The 17,119-nt window shown below is 50.5% G+C and overlaps 1 protein-coding gene across 20 annotated transcripts in view; it reads left to right on the top strand.

The window, feature by feature from the left end:
* The window catches only part of SH3PXD2A (SH3 and PX domains 2A), a 245,775-nt gene that overhangs the window by 85,427 nt on the left and 143,229 nt on the right, over nucleotides 1-17,119 (top strand). For 19 of the 20 annotated variants that reach the window (XM_089898129.1, XM_089898122.1, XM_089898120.1 and 16 more), the window contains one exon: nucleotides 1,807-1,882. The exons of the other annotated variant lie outside the window; for it this stretch is intronic. In XM_089898129.1, coding sequence (XP_089754255.1) covers nucleotides 1,807-1,882 — 76 coding nt within the window. Of the gene's footprint in view, nucleotides 1-1,806; nucleotides 1,883-17,119 lie in introns of those variants that run through there. 20 annotated transcript variants of the gene reach the window in all.

Genomic DNA, 17,119 nt, shown 5'->3' with positions numbered 1-17,119 from the left:
AAAAAAAAAAAAAAATCCTAAGTACAGGTTTATAGTGTTATGGCCCATTGTCCATATTTACACATAGCAGGCAATTATTAAAGGTTGGAGAGGTGGACTTATAACATTGAGATTTGAAAACTCATGAGCCAGCTTTTGTTAAATCTTAGACTGTGTTCAGGGAAGTGAAAATTAATAACAGTGCAGTCACTGTCTTGTTTTGAATGGAATCTGACAATGACCCGCCCTTCACGTGTGGGCTGTAAATAGCTTGGGTGTGTTGGATCTTGATTGTGCAAGAGAGGATCCTAAAATCATGCTGTAGAGCTGGGTGAGTGCGTGGGTAGATGGGAATATGCACACGTGTGCACACGTACATACACTACACGTGTCAAATCTAGCGTAGGACCACATTGCACCACCTCCAAGGCAGCACTTCGGTCCAAGCCAATAAATAGGCTTCTGACTGGTGTCCCTGCTTCCTCGCTGTGGCCCAGTCACTTCCCTGTAGCTCGAGCCATCCTCTCCATGCTCCGGGCCCCACCTGGATCTCAGTGCCTATACCTTGACTCCAGCCTCCACCCCACTGGCCCTTCCCCTGCCCGGAACGTTCTCCCCCTCCACTGTGGCTCGTTTCCTCACCTCCTGCGGGTCTCTGCCGAATTGCCATTGATTTGTGAGGCCTTCCACACCACTCTGTATAAAATAACTGTTCCTTCCTGTTCTGCCCCACCACCTTATCCTACTTCATTTTTCTTCATAGCATGTATCCCCCCAACACAGTACATATTTGTTTACTGTGTGTCTCCCCCCAACTAGAATGTAAACTCCCTGAGGGCAGGGACTTCGTCTCTTCTCTTTACTGCTATTTTCTTAGTGCTCTCAGTAGACGCTCAACAAGTACTAATTAATATTCAGAAGAAGGAATGGACTGCAGACGTCATGTGACGGATCTTCCTCATATTACTGACGAGGCGCCTGAAGCCCAACTGAGAAAGCTTGCAGCCCGGCCCAGGGTCACACAGCTGGGTCCGCGGGGCTAGATCCCACTCTCCATTCTGCTCCACCTCCTGCCCGCCCACTCCTTGGAAGGGAGGCTAACCACACACACGCACAGGGGCTGTGGCTCCGTCCCTCCTGTCTCCTGTGTGTTTTTCCAGTTTACACAGAATTTCAGCCCAGAATAGCAGAAGAAAAAACAGCTGTTCTTCCAGAATCCTGGAAACTCTTCCAATGGGTCTGTCCCTGGAAAAACAGCAGCGGTTCTCAGGGTGGGAATGTAGGAGACGGAGGAGGGTGTCTTCCAGCAGTTGGGGGCAGTGGGCTGGATTTGGTTTTGCAATTAAAATAACATCTGGGTCTGTTTCCGCAGAGCGGTTCTAGAAGGTGGGTGGTCTGTCTGAAGCATCAGGTGGGGCCTTCCCCATCCTGGCCCCGGGGGGGTATTAGGATGGCGGGTGACTGAAGGGCTCACCCAGCATATGACGTATGAAAACAACTGGGTCCGGAGAAGTCTCTGGAAACCCCATCTGCAGCCTGGCCTGAAATCTTGCTGGTCCCTACCCTGGCCTCACTCCGGGTCACGTCTGGACACCTCCCTCTACACCCTCAGGCCTCCTTGAGATTGTTCAGGCTCCCCCTTTGATGCGTAGAGAGCTCTGGCATCCTCCCACTCATGCCCCATGTGGTTTGTTAATTGTCTGTGAAATGAGGGATTTGAGGCGTTGCTCATCCGTGTGAGGACAGTGGGGCCCTGGAGCAGTGGAGCGGAGTGGGGAAGGGACCGTTCCAGTCTTCTGAATCCTGTTCCTCTGTCTGGCTCCTCAGATGCAGCTTTTGGATAAGTTTCCCATCGAAGGTGGCCAGAAGGACCCCAAGCAGAGAATCATCCCCTTCCTCCCAGGTAAGCTTTTCATGGCCTCACTAATGGGATGGGGGACACCCTGAAGAGGGACATTCGGTAGGCCAAGAAAAGGCTGACTACTACACCAGAAATTCTGGGCCAGGTGGACCTAGCAATCTGCGTGTTAACAACCCCCAGGGGATCGGAAGCCCCTGATTTTGAAGGCCATTGTCTTCATAGGGGCCTCTCCCACCACTCCAGGGCCACCTCTGCTCACCCCAGGCTGTGTAGCTTAGGAGGAGTTTCTCAGGCTCTGGGACTTTGGTTTCCTTTTTACAAAAAGCATGGAGAGATCAAGTTCTCCTATGAAAGGATGGAAAACTGCAGGCTGAACTCTTTCCACTGGCTACCATTGTAATCACAGGTAACCTTAAATCAAGCACACTTCCCCTCTCAACCTGCTCGAGTCCTCCTGGCACCATTATCCAGCTGAGGCTCTGACAGCTTAGGTAACATGGCCTGTGACTTGGCAGAGTTAGGATTTGAGGCCGGGTCTGTCTGGTCATAAAGGCCATTAACCATCACACCATTTTGGAACATGTTTAAGGCAATTGATTATGTTGTGGAATCTAGAGGGAATCTCCTCAGGTGTGTCATAACCTGCTCTTACTGTGACGTCTTCAATCGGTGTTGGAATTTATATCTTACAAAGTGCTTTTTAATTCGTGATCGTATACAAATCTCCACACTGAGGCATGCCTTATGCTTTCTGCTTGAGGGATAAAGATGTTGAGGTTCAGAGATGTTAAGTAACTGCCCATAAAAGTGGCAGAGCCGAGGTGTGAACTTGGTCTCCTGCTCCAAACTGGGCTCTTTGCCCTGACCCGTGTGGGTGGTGCTGCTTCCTGGGCCTCCGCATCCCCTACCTGTCTCCAGGCTAGTGAGTTGGGCTGGTTCCCAGGGGACCCTCCCTCACAGTGGTCTTCACCCTCCATTCCTGCTGGGCCTGGACCTCCCCGGACATCAGCTATCAGTGGGACCATCGCGAGAAGCAGGTCTGCATCTCATTAATCCCTGGCATGCAGCCAGCGCATGGTTAGTACGTGCTTGTTGACTTGCAAACCTACCTACGGGCAGCCCCCGCAGAGAGTGGCTCTTCTCTGAAGGTACTCCTCGTGCACCCCCATCCTCAAAAACAGTGAAAGACAAGAGAAGGCATTGCTGCCTGCCCTCCGAGTCTTATGCTAAAGTTGGAGAGAATCAGTTTAGCTACAAAGAACTTCTAAATCCTCCAGTTCAGATAAGACCAGAATGAGTCAGTGGGGGTGTAGGGAATCTTGGCCCCGGACCACTTCCATGGAGGCAGAGGACTGCCTCTCTCTTCCTGGCCTAGGAGTTAATGTGGGGGACTTTTGCACCCCTGCCTGGTTTTCTGCTGAGTCTCAAGGGAATTTGGAACGACCAACACCCAGGTTTGTAATGACCTTAGATGTTGCTCCAGTACAGTCCAGGTGGTCCTCCACCAAGGACCCGGGAGCCCAGCTAGGATGCCGTGGACACAAGTGTACGAGAGCCAAGGATGTCAGTGCCCGGCCCTGGTGCCGGGTGGACTTGGCCTCGGGGTGTGAAGGCTGCCTGTTGCTCTAAAAGAACCAGCTTTTCCCTCATTCGTGGCCAGCGCTCCAGGGAGAGACTGCCTCACTATCATTCACTCAGCGGGTGTTTATGAGGGGCTCAGCCTGTGCCAGGCCCAGGAATAAGTGCCCAGGGCCGGGGAATGTGGTGGCCTGGAGAGTCCAGGGAGATCTGGATTTGTTTCCTTCATCTAAAGGAACCCTTGGGCTAGTGAGAGAGACAAGACCTACTCCCTAATCAGAGAAGCTCTTAAGGCAAGATGTGACCTTCTCTACCACTGTGAAATTTCAATTTTGATGGAGAAGGAGCTCATTTTGAGCCCAAGGCAGCAAAAGCCTCCTGAATGAGGGGGACCTGGAGCTGACCTCGAAAGATGGGTGGGGTTGGGTGGGGTGAAGTGCAAGGCTCATGTCCTGCTGCTACCACAGTCCAAAGTCACAAGAGTCAGACTGTATGGCTTCACCCCGGAAACTCAGACTCTGTTGGTTACCAGTTGTATTGCCTTCTCTGTGCCTCAGTTTTCTCATCTGGAAAATAAGAATGAAAACATGTCTGCTTCATGAGGCAGGATTGAGACCTCTCTGAACTTCAGTCTCCTCTTCTAGAATTGTGGTGGGGATTGAAAGAGTTCATGTAAAGTGCTTTGCACAGTGCCTGTCCCATAGTAAAAGCTCAATAAATGGCAGGTGTTAATAAAGAAAGAGCCGCCCCACCCTGCCATCCCTAACTCCTGGGAAAAGCCACAGGACCTTGCCCCCATAGAGATGTGACCTGTGCATAGTGGGTGATATTGTCTAGAGGACTGCCCCCCCTCCAGTCCCATCCTAAAGGAGGTTTCCTTTTCCCCTGCTTTTCTGTGTTTCTCCCCTTCCTTCAGTGGGGCTCTCTCTCCAAAGCTTCCCTTTTGCTCACTTGTTCTCCAAGACTTCGGAATGGACATTGCTGGCCATCTGGAATCCTACCCTGAGACTCCCAGGCCCTGTTCCTGGCTTTCCCCTCACCCACTAGGAAATACCAAATCCTTTCATACTTTACTCAGTCCTTAGCTTGGACAAGAAGGAAAAAGATTGAAGAAAAACAACCCAATATAAGCAGAACCAAGCAAGCAAGGGCTGAGTGGGCATGAGGGTTCCCAAGCCATCCCACAGCCCTGAATCAAAGGGGCTCCCCCAGGAGGGGAGGGTTTCAGAGAAGGGCAGTGATGAATGTTGCCTGTCTTAGGTCGGGTTCCGAAAAGCAGAGCCTGAGACGAGGATTCTTAGGCAAGTTGACTTTTGAGGGCTGCTCTCCAGTGAACATCCTAGGGCAGTGAGGGGAGCAGCACAGGGAAGGGGAAGACACTGGGCCGAGATGTGGGTTCAGCTAAGTCTGGCCTCAGCCTGACCCCATGAGGAGCTCTGGAGGGCGGGCGGCACCACAGAGTTGTCCCGTCTTAGGGGACAACTTTTATACTCCCCATAGCAATATGATCTGTGAGCAGCCCCCTCTCCCAGAAGTGTGAAATATGGGCAGGTGCTCCTGAGGGCTGAGGGCGTGTCCCTGGGGAAGGGGCAGCTATGAGCCCTTAGTAGCCAACAGCCACAGAGCGCGGGGTGGGAGCATCAATGGTAAGGGGCTCCAGACAGGGCACCTACAGGTATACTGCATTACCTAACACCAGCTTGAGTCTGTTTCCACCTCCCTGCCTTTGGAGAGGCTGTCTGCAGGCACCTGCTGATTCCCCCAGGCTAAGCCCTGGCAGCAGTGACTTTGGCAGAACCTCAGAGAGCTCCAAGGCACTGAGGTAATCCAGCAGCCTTTGCTCCTGCAACCCAGGGAGGTTAGCAGCCAGCCTCAGGAACAGCTCTGCCAGCACTTTGCCTGGCCGGGAATTGCCGAGCAAGGGAAACTGAAGGGGAGGAAGCGGAGAGCGCCTGTTGTCTCCAGATGAGACGCTTGCTCATCTGACAGAGTCCTGACCGTCTTCATTTAATTATGAATCTAAAAAGATTGGTTATTTGATTTAAGTCACAGTATTTTTTTAAACTTTACTTTGAAATAATTATAGATTCATAAGATGTTGCAAAACTCCTAGGCACTCTATATTCCTCCCCTCCAATTCCACTACCAAAGTACAGGGTAGGTGGCATTATTCCCAATTTAAAGCCAGGTCAAATCACTTTCCACCATCATGTAGCCACTGAGCTGTGTACCCATTGCCCAGCTTCCCCCGGTGGTGATACCTTATGTAACAACCGTACATTATCAAACCCAGGAAATTGATATTGGCACAACTCAGTTACCTACAATTACAGACCCAAGTAATTGAATTTTATTGTAAGGAGGCAGAGAGGGCCAGTAAGCAAGCATGCCAGCTGGTCTTTAGGAAGGAGAGAGTAGTTTGACAATAGTCCCTGAGAAGTTCCCCTCCCAGGCCTGACCGCTTGGCATTCCCACCTCCAACAGAAAAGCAGGGGTGAACCTTGTTTTACATTAAGGCTTATTCCTGAAAACTTCCGTGAAATTTTGCTCTTTGGGACAAATCACATCATCTTTTAGGTGTCCTAAATGCTATTCTTTTTTAAAGAGGTACATGAGAAGTCCTTTTGCATAGTAGAGCATTCTTTTTTTTTAAGTAATTCTTTTTTTGGTTTATGTATATTTTCATAATAGGGGGCTTCTTCTGAGTTTGCTGGAAACAGGGCAGACCCGGAGCTCAGAGATTGGGGAGTGGTGTTGACCCCAGTGGGAGCACAGCTAGTCCACCGACTGGGAAAGATCTGAGATTTTACCCTATTTGCAAGCCAGTTAAGTTAGCTTACTCCAGTTTCGTGGATGCCAGCTGAAAACACGAGACTCCTGGGTCAAAGACAAAAGACTTCATGATGGCACAGCAAGCAGCATGAGTATTGCCTCCAAGTCCCATAGGGCATGACCCCATGGGCCCAGAGCAATGCCTGCACATGCAGTGGGTTGCATTATAGGAGAGGAACCAGATCTTCAGGAGCCCACGTCTTTTATAATGGGCGGTAAGCAAACCTACCCCTTTTGCTCTGGAGAGAGACTATCCCAGTCTCCCAAGGCTCTATGCAAACCTGCTGTTTGCTCCAGAGCAAGCGGCTCCCTGCCCCTGTCTTCTAAAGCTGTTTGCTATACAAACACCTTTGAAAAGATAATTCAGAACAAAAGGTGGTTAGTGCTTTGTTGACAAGACATGCAGAAATGCAAGAGAGCCAGAGAGACTTGTCTTACAACAAGTGTATCTGGTGCTTTTTGGGGTCTCCTGCTTTTGGGAGAGGTGGACAGAAGTGAAGTCTTTAGGACACTGGGCCAAGCATGATGGGGTCAGCAGCCTCTCAGAGCAGCCTACTGTTTACGTGGAACTTTCTGCCTTGTTTTAGAAGACTGTTGTGGAAAATCCATCTCCTGTCGCCCATCCTGGGATTGGAGTAGATTTCCTGTATATCTTGACTTTGCCAGCCCAAGGAGGCTCCCTGGGAGGAAATGGTCATTACAGAGTGAAGAAGAGTGTGTAGCTGCTGATGTAAAAAGCAAACCACTGCGACCAGGGACCAAAGGGCTTCAGAAGCCAGGCAGCGGAGCAGAAAGAGGTGAACTCACTTGGCAGAGGCTGCGCGAGGTCTCCTCCCACTCGCAAGGCATCTGTGTCTCTGTGCTGACTGGTGCTGGGCCTCTGAGCTTCCAGAAAGCCCCTTCAGCCTAATAGCAGTCAGTCCCACCCACAGGTATACATACTCCTGGTTTGGTGAGGCGCGGAGAAGCTAGATTGCTTAGGAAGAAAAGTGAACCTATCACCTTAATCAAAGAGGTGCAGCCAGCTTGCAGGCAGCCTCGTGACCTCACAGGCTTAGAGGGGTGTATTTTTAGAAAGCAAGCATGCTTCGTGCTTTGGTACCAGCTCACCAGTTTACATACCGGCCCCTTAGTGGAGAGGCAGTCTGGAGCCCCAGCGCAGAAGGGTGCTGGGTGAATTGCAAGCACGGTCTCCAGGTCCTTCCTCTCTCTGCCCCCCAGAGCCCTGTGCAGCAGATCCGGTGTTTGTTCCAGCACAGAAGGAAGCAGTGGGGGAGGGATGTCTTTAGCTAGAGCTGGTCCATGGTGTCGGGGAGAGCTGGCCCTCTCCCTGGGCTGTAGGCAGTTCTGCTTGTCCCCACCAGGCCTGAGAAAGCCCTCCCCAAAGTGCCTGGGAGGCCGTAAGGGAATCAGTGGCTCAGAGATGCTGGCAGGTGCTACAGTCCCCAAGGGAGAGGACCTGAGAGGTTTCTGAGCCCCACTGATGACCTGGGATGGCAAGAAAAGGCAAACCTACGTGATGAAAGAGAAAAAATAGGGTCTGCTGGTAATGCCAGGGTTTTCAAAAGATCAACAAGATTATAGGCCTGAGAGGTACCGTGTGCTGTTTTAAAAGCAACTTGCCTGTAACCTCCTCTGGAAGTGCTGGGTCTTCTCTTGCTGTAATTACTGCCCCCACCTCCCCAAATCATTCTCTCACTCTGTAACCTGGGACGGGTGGTTCCCAGGGCCTGCTCTTGGCATCCGGTTCTGAACGCCACATGGAAGAGCTGCATGTGTTCGTGCCTGCCGCGGGTATTAATTGAGCACCTACTATATGCCAGGCCCAGCTGTAGGCACTGGTGATGTAGCTGAGAACAAGGTAATCTGGGCCACTCTTCTCAGGAAGTTCACCTTCCAGTGGGGGAGTCAGGAAGCAAACGAACAAGTAAGCAATTTCCAATAGTGCTAAGTGCCAGAAAGAAAAATAGCCAGGTCATGTGGCTGGGGCATCTGAGATTAGGTGGCCCAAAAAGGCTGCTTTACAGAGGTGACACCTGAACTGAGCCAGGCATGGGCAGATCAGCGCTTGGCGTGCCAGGCTGAGGAGCCAGCCAGCTAAGTATGACTGAGCATGGACGTTTAAGAACAGCAAGAAGTGTGTGAAGCAGGCGGGGAGTGTAGGGGGTGAGTGGCCACAGCGAGCCGGGCAGACAGGAGTTGTGGAACCATGGAACTCCAAAGCATGTCTTCTGTGGCACAGAGACGGCTCCACACGCATGTGTAAGCTGTGCCACTCAGCCCAGTCACGGGCATCGGGGGTCGGTTTCCTCGTCTACCAAATGGGTTAATCATGGTTTGGGACGGTGGTCCAAGCGTGTTATGCCTACAACACGCTGTGTGAACTGCAAAGGGAGAGGTGCCAGTGCTGCAAGCCTGGTGGCTCGGCTGCAGGGCACGTGGGTTTCCTTTGCGCTGCCCTGTGCCTGCCTGCCCTCTCTGTGCTGAGGCTGCTCCACAGTTCAGCCCTGACTGCGCTTCCTGCTGCCCCTTCCTTCCCTGTGGTAACTTGCGAAGCTGCAAGGAGATTCCTTCTGAAGGGCTGATGATCCAGATGGTTGATTGGGGCTGAAAGATGGGAGGAAGCTGAGCGCCCCTGGACCCAACGCCGTGATAACAGAGCAGGGTCACGAGCTTTGCAGCTCTCGGCTCCAGAGCTGCCAGGTCTCGCTGGGAATAAGGAGCTTTGCTGGAGGCAGCCACTCAAGGGCCCCTTTTACTTTTGAAAGTCAGTGTGGATCAGGCCCCCTAGTCCTTTCCCCGTGTCATCCCCTGAGTTCAAGACCAGGGAAAGAGTCAGGTCACTTCGTGACCACATGCTATGTGTCTTCATTGTCCAGAGATAATTCTAGAAGGGAATCAGCCTCCTGCATGCCCACCCCAAACCCTCAGCCCCGAATGAAGTGTATCCTGGGGTATCTTCCACAAGAAGCCTCTGATCTAAGCAGAAATGTGTTCTTTTCATGGTCTCAGTCAGTCTGCCTAATTTAATGTGCAGGAAAATGTGCCCTGGATGGGGAGCCAGAATGCTGGATTCCAGCGTAACTCTTGCTAATCACTGGCACAGCATTGCATACGTTAAGCTAGAAGTTCCATAGAGCAACCAGGGATCTTCTTGCACGTTGGCAAAGTCACCAGAGGCCAGTGATTTCAAGTCTCTGTGACATTCCTGATCTCCCCTATGCTCTGTCCCCTGGAAATAAGTTGTTTGCTTACCTGATGCCCAAACATCCTTTTTCAGGGTCAAATCCTTTCACTCCTGCTTAGCGGGCACTCAGGTGTGCCCCAGGAGTGGCACTGTCAGTAAATTCACACTCAGGTGTGGATTACTGTCAGGTCAGTTACCTGAGCTCAGGTGTGATAGAGGTGAGACAGCAAGAGGGCAGCTGGGAGAAGGAAGCAGGGACTGGGCCCCTGGGGGCACCTTGAGAAGCCTGGTCGATGAGGCTATGTGAGCTTTCAGCATGGCTGCCACACAGGACCAGGCTGTGCCATTGTCATGGGCCAAGCTGAGGGGTGAGGATTCGTCCTAGGTGTGGCGAGAGGTTTCTGAAGGTTTTAGGCTGAGGCCCCGTGATCGGATTTCTGTTTCTAAAGGATCCCTCAGCTGAGCTTGTGGGATAGACTGGAAGGGAAAGGGAGCAAGCCTGGGGTAGGGAGCCCCATGGAGGCTGGACAGGGCATGACAAGAGAGGAGCGTGGCTTGACCCGGGCTGGGCAATGGTGTGGAGGGAACTAGATCTGAGATGTATTTTAGAGGAACAGCCAGGAGGCCTCACTGATGGATTGGAGCTGGGGGTGAGGGAGGGGTTGAGAATGACAATGCCCAGGTTCTGTTGGGGGCAGCCCTGCCCGAGATGCGGACCCAGTTTTCCCAGGACCTTTCCCCTAACTCCAGCCTTGGACTTCACCCTGGGGGTGAAAGGAAACTTCCTCCCTCCTCCCTGAGGTAGCTGAAGCCTTTGGCACATATGAAAGATGCTTTGTGGTGGGGAGTCCCGCCACCAGCCTGTCTCCCCAGGAGACTCCGGGCACTAGGCGCTCTGGCTTCTGGGTCCAGGGGGGTAGGAGGGGTGGCAGGGGTAGTGGTGGTGCAGGAAGAACACTGAGGTCCATTGAGAGGGAGCTTGGGGCCCCCCTTCTTAGGAGGTAAGAGGTGCTGGTGGCAAATCTCCACAGTGTCCCTGGCCTGACTGCTCTCCAAGGTCACCCCAACTGGACCCAGCCCAAGGACAGAGCCCCAAGCCAGAGCTCTTCCCTGGCGGGACCTGAGCTGACTCTTGGAGATGCCCCAGGCCCATATGAACTGATGCACCATTCATCCAGAGGCCGCCTGGCTTCGAGCAGTACAGTTGCTGTGAGCCCTGAAAACACCTCCTCCCCCTTCACCTCCACAGCTCCAAGAACTGACATCCACCGAGGAGGCCCCAGGATGCCAGGCCACCGGCCTGCAGACCACAGTGGGCCTGAGGGACTGGCACGGCCTGAAGCTGGAGTCTGTTCACCTGAATGCACCTTCAGAAGGCAGGGCTGGCAGCACTGGCCCCTCTCTACCCTTCAGGGGCAGGGAGTCAGGGAAAAGGGCTACGCTTCTGTTTCCCTGCAGGCCAGAGCCCAGGGGCTGGATTTCCCCTTAGTGAGAACAAATGGGGCAGATCTCAGGGAGAATTTCTAAAGCTGCATTGCCAAAGGAAGCTGTGTGACTCAGCTCTACCAGCCCCAGAGCATGGTGGTTCCAAACGCTAGCTTTGGGCTCAAACACCTCTGGGTTCACACCTGGGTGCTAATTGTCTGAAACTCTGCTTTTTCCATGACGAAGGCAGTTAAGTGTTGCATTTCAACACTGGAGGCCTTAGAGTTTGATCCCACCTCAGCCTCTCAATAGCCTAGCCGTGTGACCCAAGGCCAGCCTTACTCAGCACCTCTGCACGTCCATCGTGACCCTCATCTGTGCAATACCCCCAGGGCTGTTGAGAGCATCAAATAAAATGTTATCTGTGAAGCACACAGCAAGCGCTCAATACTTGATGGTGATCTGGTGAATCTTAGTGCAGGGCTCCACACAAAAGGGTGAGCTGTCTCTCTGGACTCCTTTCCAAGAGTGAGGTCTTGCAGGCAGTCTTGTGCATTTCAAGGTCTGCTGCTCAAAATGTAGCTCACAGATCAGCAGCACGAGCATCGTCTGAGAGCTTGTTAGAAATACAGAGTCTTGGCCCCCACCTGAGACCCGCTAAGTTACAGTCTGCATTTTAATGACATGCACAGGTGATTTGTACGTGCAGGAAAGCTTGAGAAGCACCGTCTTAAGGTCCATTGAAGCCCTTCGGTAGGCTGGCTGATTGCGTTCAGCACTTCCTGATTGTTTGATTACATTCAGGCCATTCACATAATATAAACCACTGAACCTGCGTCGGTAAGTCAATTTCTGACCTAAAGCAGAGGTGCATGGGAGACGAGGCTTCCCACAGGTAACCTGTGAGGGCCAGTTTGTTGGCCTCACATCCCTACACACACCTGAGTTGCCTGCCTGTTTTGTGTGGGAGGGCTGTAAGTCACAGGACAGCCCACTATCCCCCATCACCGCCTAACCAGGAGGATGCTCAGGCCCCAGCCACACTCCATCGTCAGCTGTAAGTCAGAACACTCTCCCCGCCCTTCCAAGACAGAATGAAGTTTGGGACCAAGGTGATTGCTAAGGTTGTTGTTTCAAAAGTCTGGAGATGAGAGAAACTGGCCTAGGAACCGCTGCTGGTTTTGAAGTTAACATGGCACGAGTGTGTCTAAAGTCTGTGTGTCCAGTTGTGTTGTACTGTTAGGAGGGGAAAAGCCTTGGGTTTCTTTTAAGGAGTCTCCAGCAAAAAGGTAAAGACAAAAAAATAAACTGAGATTTTAAAGTAGTATCTTTTGTTCTTCTGTATAAAACAATTATTGCAGACCTAAGTATCAAAACAAGGCAAAGGAAGAGAGTTGAGACAAGCCAGTGACTGGTAATTTGGTGCCTTCTCTGATTGGCAAGTTTTTTTTACTTCTCAGCTTTTTGTTTCTGATGTGGTAACTTCACCAGATTATTACCAACTTTAATAGCTGGTAATTGGTGAAGATGCCTTAAGTAAGACCTGTTTTGGCAGAGCCCTTCTCTTTCAATAGAAAGACTTGCTTTAGAAAAAGAGTTCACAGATGAGCTGAGTGGTCCGGAGATACCTTATTGTTAAATTGGCTACAGGGGGAAAGTTGAAAACAGCTTCCTGAGAAACTGTGTGTGAGGCTTGGAACTTTTTACAGATTAAACAGTTATAAATGAAAGAAGATTTCTACTTAAGGATTATAGCTACATTTATTAAGTACATACTTTAGCCAGATATTGTGCAAAGGGTTTCATGTGCTTATAGTAATCTCTTTTAATGTCAGCAACCACACTTTATAGATGAAGACTCAGGCTAGCAGGGGTATGCCACCCGCACCAGAGTGTTTGCATTTCTTTAAACTTTGTTTCAAGTTTCATGTTATGGTTTTTTTACTATGTCAATTAGAGGTTGGTCAATGTTGTCCTTTTACTAAAGTGTCATGTTCTGACAGTAAAGGTCTTATCTAGATGACAGTATTTTCTCAGTTGCCTTTCACTTAACCAGCCACCTCGTGTTAGATGCTGGAATTGCAGGCATAGTGCCCACAAGGAATGACTTGCCAGCTGGCTTTGTAAACACAAATTTCTAAACTAACCATGCAGTGACAATCATCACAGATACTGTTTCCTAAACCACAACAAGGGACTAAAAATAAGAAAGAAGTCCCACTTTACCTTTATTTCTCTGTGTGACCCTAAAACCAGGAAGTTTTCATTTGGGGCACCAAACAGAACCTTAGGAAACATCATGTGGCTTTACTTGTTCGTAAAGGGCAGGTGAGCGAGGAATTCTGAGCCTGCTTTACTGTCCCCAGTTTCTTTTGCTGTGCCTGACAGCTCTTCCAACATTGGGATGGTCTCCTGTGTATGGTAATAGATTTCCATTTATTCAGAAAGGAATCAGACCTGGCTTTAGTCCCAGCAGCCTGTGACTTGGGGAAAGTCAGAAAATACCTCGGAGCTTCAGTTTCTTCCTCCCTGATCATGGGGACTTTGAAAACTGGAGTTTTGAAGAGCAGGAACCATGTCTTATTCATTCAGATCCCCCCATGAGGACAGGTCCTAGCCCCTCAGCAAGCCTGAGTTGCCCCACCTGTGAAACACAAGGATTGGACTTGATACTGTCTAGGTTTTCTCACACACAGTCCCAACATTTTGTCATATAATACTATTAAGACCAAAGGAATAAATGCCTAATGATGAAATATGCAAAAGGGAAAACATTTTAGGGGAAAAGATGTCTTCTAGGCCCACCTCAAATCCCACCGTGTTGGCAGAATGTGGCTGCTTCTGTATAAGGCCAGCTTTGTGTCCTCCCCCAACCCCCATTTCCTTTGGAAAGTGTAGAAAGCCCCCTTGTCTTGAACGCTTCCCCGCGAAGGGCTCCTGCTGAAAGGCTGCACACACAGCCAAGGCTTTGACCTTCACCTTTGCCCTGACACACTTGGTAAAAGAGAGTTCTTATCCTCTCCTCTCTAGGTTCTGAGAGGGGGGGAATCTAGCTAGGGTGAGCAGGAATTCAATGAAGATATAAATAGAAGTGTGACCTATAAATAACACAGCCCCCAAATATCTGGAGGCATGAGTACTGCCTGGCAGTAGACCGTCACAAATCACAATGGCCTGGGCAGTGAACAAGCCTTGTTCGTCTGCTTTGGTGTCTCGGGATACTTCAGACTTACTGCTGGGGCCTCCTCTCTCTTTCTGGGCTCTAGAAATACCCACATTCACCACCCTGGCACCCATCTTCTGCTAATTTTTTTTGTGAACAGACGCATTCAATGAAGCAAAGTAACACTGCCTTTAGTCCCAGGAGTGTGTGACTTGGGGAGAGTCAGAAGATAGCTCTGAGATTCAGTTTCTTCCTCTGTGGTCATGGAGATTTTGAAAACGGGAGTTTTTGAAGAGCGGGAACCATGTCTTATTTTATCTTGGTTAAGAGGGTGGAGTCTAGTTCCAGTCCCCATATTGCCCCTTACTAGCTGTTTGGTCTTGGGAAAGTTACTTAACCTCTCTGGTGCTTCAGTGCCCTTGTTGAATGGGAAGAAGAATGGCACCTGCTTTGTTGGGCGGTTGTGAGGATTAAGTGAGTTAAGATTTGTAAAGTGCTTAAGCCAGCGCCTGGCTCATATATGTGTTTATTAAGTAAAGAAACAAATCCATATACCCCCTGTGCCTAGTGTGTTACCTGGCACATAGTAGCTGTTCAACAAATGTGCCAAGTGAATGACTGAATGTGTCTCAGAGCTACCTATGTTGCCATCTGCAAAGGTAATTCAATAAGATTGTGCATGAGTTCTTTCTAAGCACCGAAGTGCTATGCAAATGAAAGTGGGATTATCATTCTCACCCACTGGGGTGACAGTTTGGCAGGGGATAAGGTAGACTCCCATCATGTCTTTGTTCATTGTCTCTGCCTTGTACACGCTGGGTTTTGTTTGCCTGGGAAAAAAGCCTGGAGCTGAGGCATCTAGGTAAGTAGAATAGGTGCCTTTTCGTTTTTTTGTAAACTTATTTTATTTATTTATTTATTTTTGGCTGTATTGGGTCTTTGTTGCTGCACGCAAGCTTTCTCTAGTTGCGGCGAGCTGGGGCTACTCTTCGTTGCGGTGCGCGTGCTTCTCATTGCTGTGGCTTCTCTTGTTGCGGAGCACGGGCTTTAGGCGCGTAGTTGTGGTTGTGGCTAGTTGTGGCTCACGTGCTCTAGAGTGCAGGCTAGTAGTTGTGGTGCATGGGCTTAGTTGCTCCGCGGCATGTGGTATCTTCCCGGACCAGGCATGGAACCCGTGTCCCCTGCAGTGGCAGGCGGATTCTTAACCACTGCACCACCAGGGAAGTCCCAAAGGTGCCTTTTCTGGCACAGTGTTCTATAGCAGCACCAGCCCCTCTGCATGACCTAGTACCCCTACTCCTTTTAGCGTTAGACCCACATTTTGGGTGGTGCTGAAAAGTTCTTCCCAGGCAAAGCAAGCTCTTCAGCAGACAAACGATAGATTATATAGCATTTTGCTTTGTGCATGTTTTTAACATAAATCAAAAAAAAAGAAAACAAAGCCTACACTTTTCAAAAAAGCAAACTGAAATGGACAAAGGAGGAAATAAGTAGAAAGAGCAACGAACCAGAAATCAGGTAGTAATCCTAGGCCCCGGCCGCCTCAGCTTGGATGTGTGATAAGGCTCAAACGACCAGCTCTCTGAGCCTCTTTAGATCTGTAAAGTAAGTTAGGTTTGCTCAGTACTTCTAAGCCTAAAAGGTACATGAGATTCACTTGGGGGGACTTTATTAAAAATGCAGACTGAGCTTCCCTGGTGGTGCAGTGGTTGAGGATCTGCCTGCCAATGCAGGGGACGCGGGTTCGAGCCCTGGTCTGGGAAGATCCCACATGCCGCAGAGCAACTAGGCCCGTGAGCCACAACTACTGAGCCTGCGTGTCTAGAAACTGTGCTCTGCAACAAGAGAGGCCGTGATAGTGAGGGGCCCGCGCACGGCAATGAAGAGTGGCCCCCGCTCGCCGCAACTAGAGAAAGCCCTCGCACAGAAACGAAGACCCAACACAGCCAAAAATAAACAAATAAATAAATAAATAAAGTGCAGACTCTCACCCTTGTATCTAATTCAGGGGGTCTGGGTAAATCCTAGGAATCTGCATTTGTAGTGAATACCCCCCATATCTCTGATTCAGGTAACCCCGGGGCCCTCATTCTCTCAAGAGCTCTGCTGGGCCCTGTGTCCGTCACCTATTGCTGCCCCGCCCCCCACAATTCAGCAGCTTAAAACGACGGTAAATGTTTGTTGTCTCTCACAGTTTCTTTGGGCCGGGAATTCAGGAATAGCTTAGGTGCATGGTTTTGAGCTGGGATCTCTTGTGACATTGTAGTCAATGTCATCTAAAGACTTGACTGGGGCTGGAGGATCCACTGGCAAGATGGCTCACTTACGTGGCTTGCAGATTGGTGCTGGCTGTTGGCAGGAGGCCTCAGTTCCTTCCTAAGTGGGCCTCTCAATAGGGCTGCTTAAGTGTCCTTACAACTCAGCAGCTGGCTTTCCACAGTGTGAGTGACCCCAGAGGAAGATCAAGAAGGAAGTTGTGATATCTTTTCTAACCTAGTCTTGGAAGTCACACCATAATTTCCAAAATATCCTACTGGCTCCCCAGGTCAGCCCTATCCAGCGTGGGAGGGAACTATAAGGCGTGAGGAGCCGGAGGCCAGGGTCACCAAGGACCACCTTGGAGGCAGACGACCACAGGCTCCTTTGGGTCCTCAGTTCTGTGAGACGGTGTCAGTGGTGGCAGCTCTTGTTGGGTTAGGATTGGGGTAGAAATTGGAAGTAAGAAAAACAGCTGGGTTGGGGACCCTGGGGAGTGTAACTTGTAAGTGCAGAAGCTTCAAAGCCCACCTCAGAACCAGGCTGCCAGCCCAAGACCTGCTGAGTCCCATCCTGGCTGCTAACTTGCTGTGCAAAGTTGAGCAATATATGGTCCTCTCTGAGCTCAGCCTCGACCTCAGAAAGTGAGGGGGCTGGACGCAATGACCTCCGGGTCTCCTGGTTTTACCCCGGGATCCATTTGGATTGTGGTAGGTGTAGACACTGGTGAGAACACAGTTTTGAGCTTGTGCTGTGCGTTCCTGACCAGTGACCAGGACCAAGTGTGCCCCGCTTGGGCTTCAAACTTGAAAGAGAAGGGCTTCAGAAGGGCCTGAAG

Source organism: Delphinapterus leucas, chromosome 16, assembly GCF_059928025.1.
Source record: "Delphinapterus leucas isolate spDelLeu-1000000601 "Yukka" chromosome 16, BTC_Dleu_Yukka2, whole genome shotgun sequence".
Lineage (NCBI taxonomy): Eukaryota > Metazoa > Chordata > Mammalia > Artiodactyla > Monodontidae > Delphinapterus > Delphinapterus leucas.
This window is presented reverse-complemented; position numbering and strand designations above follow the sequence as displayed.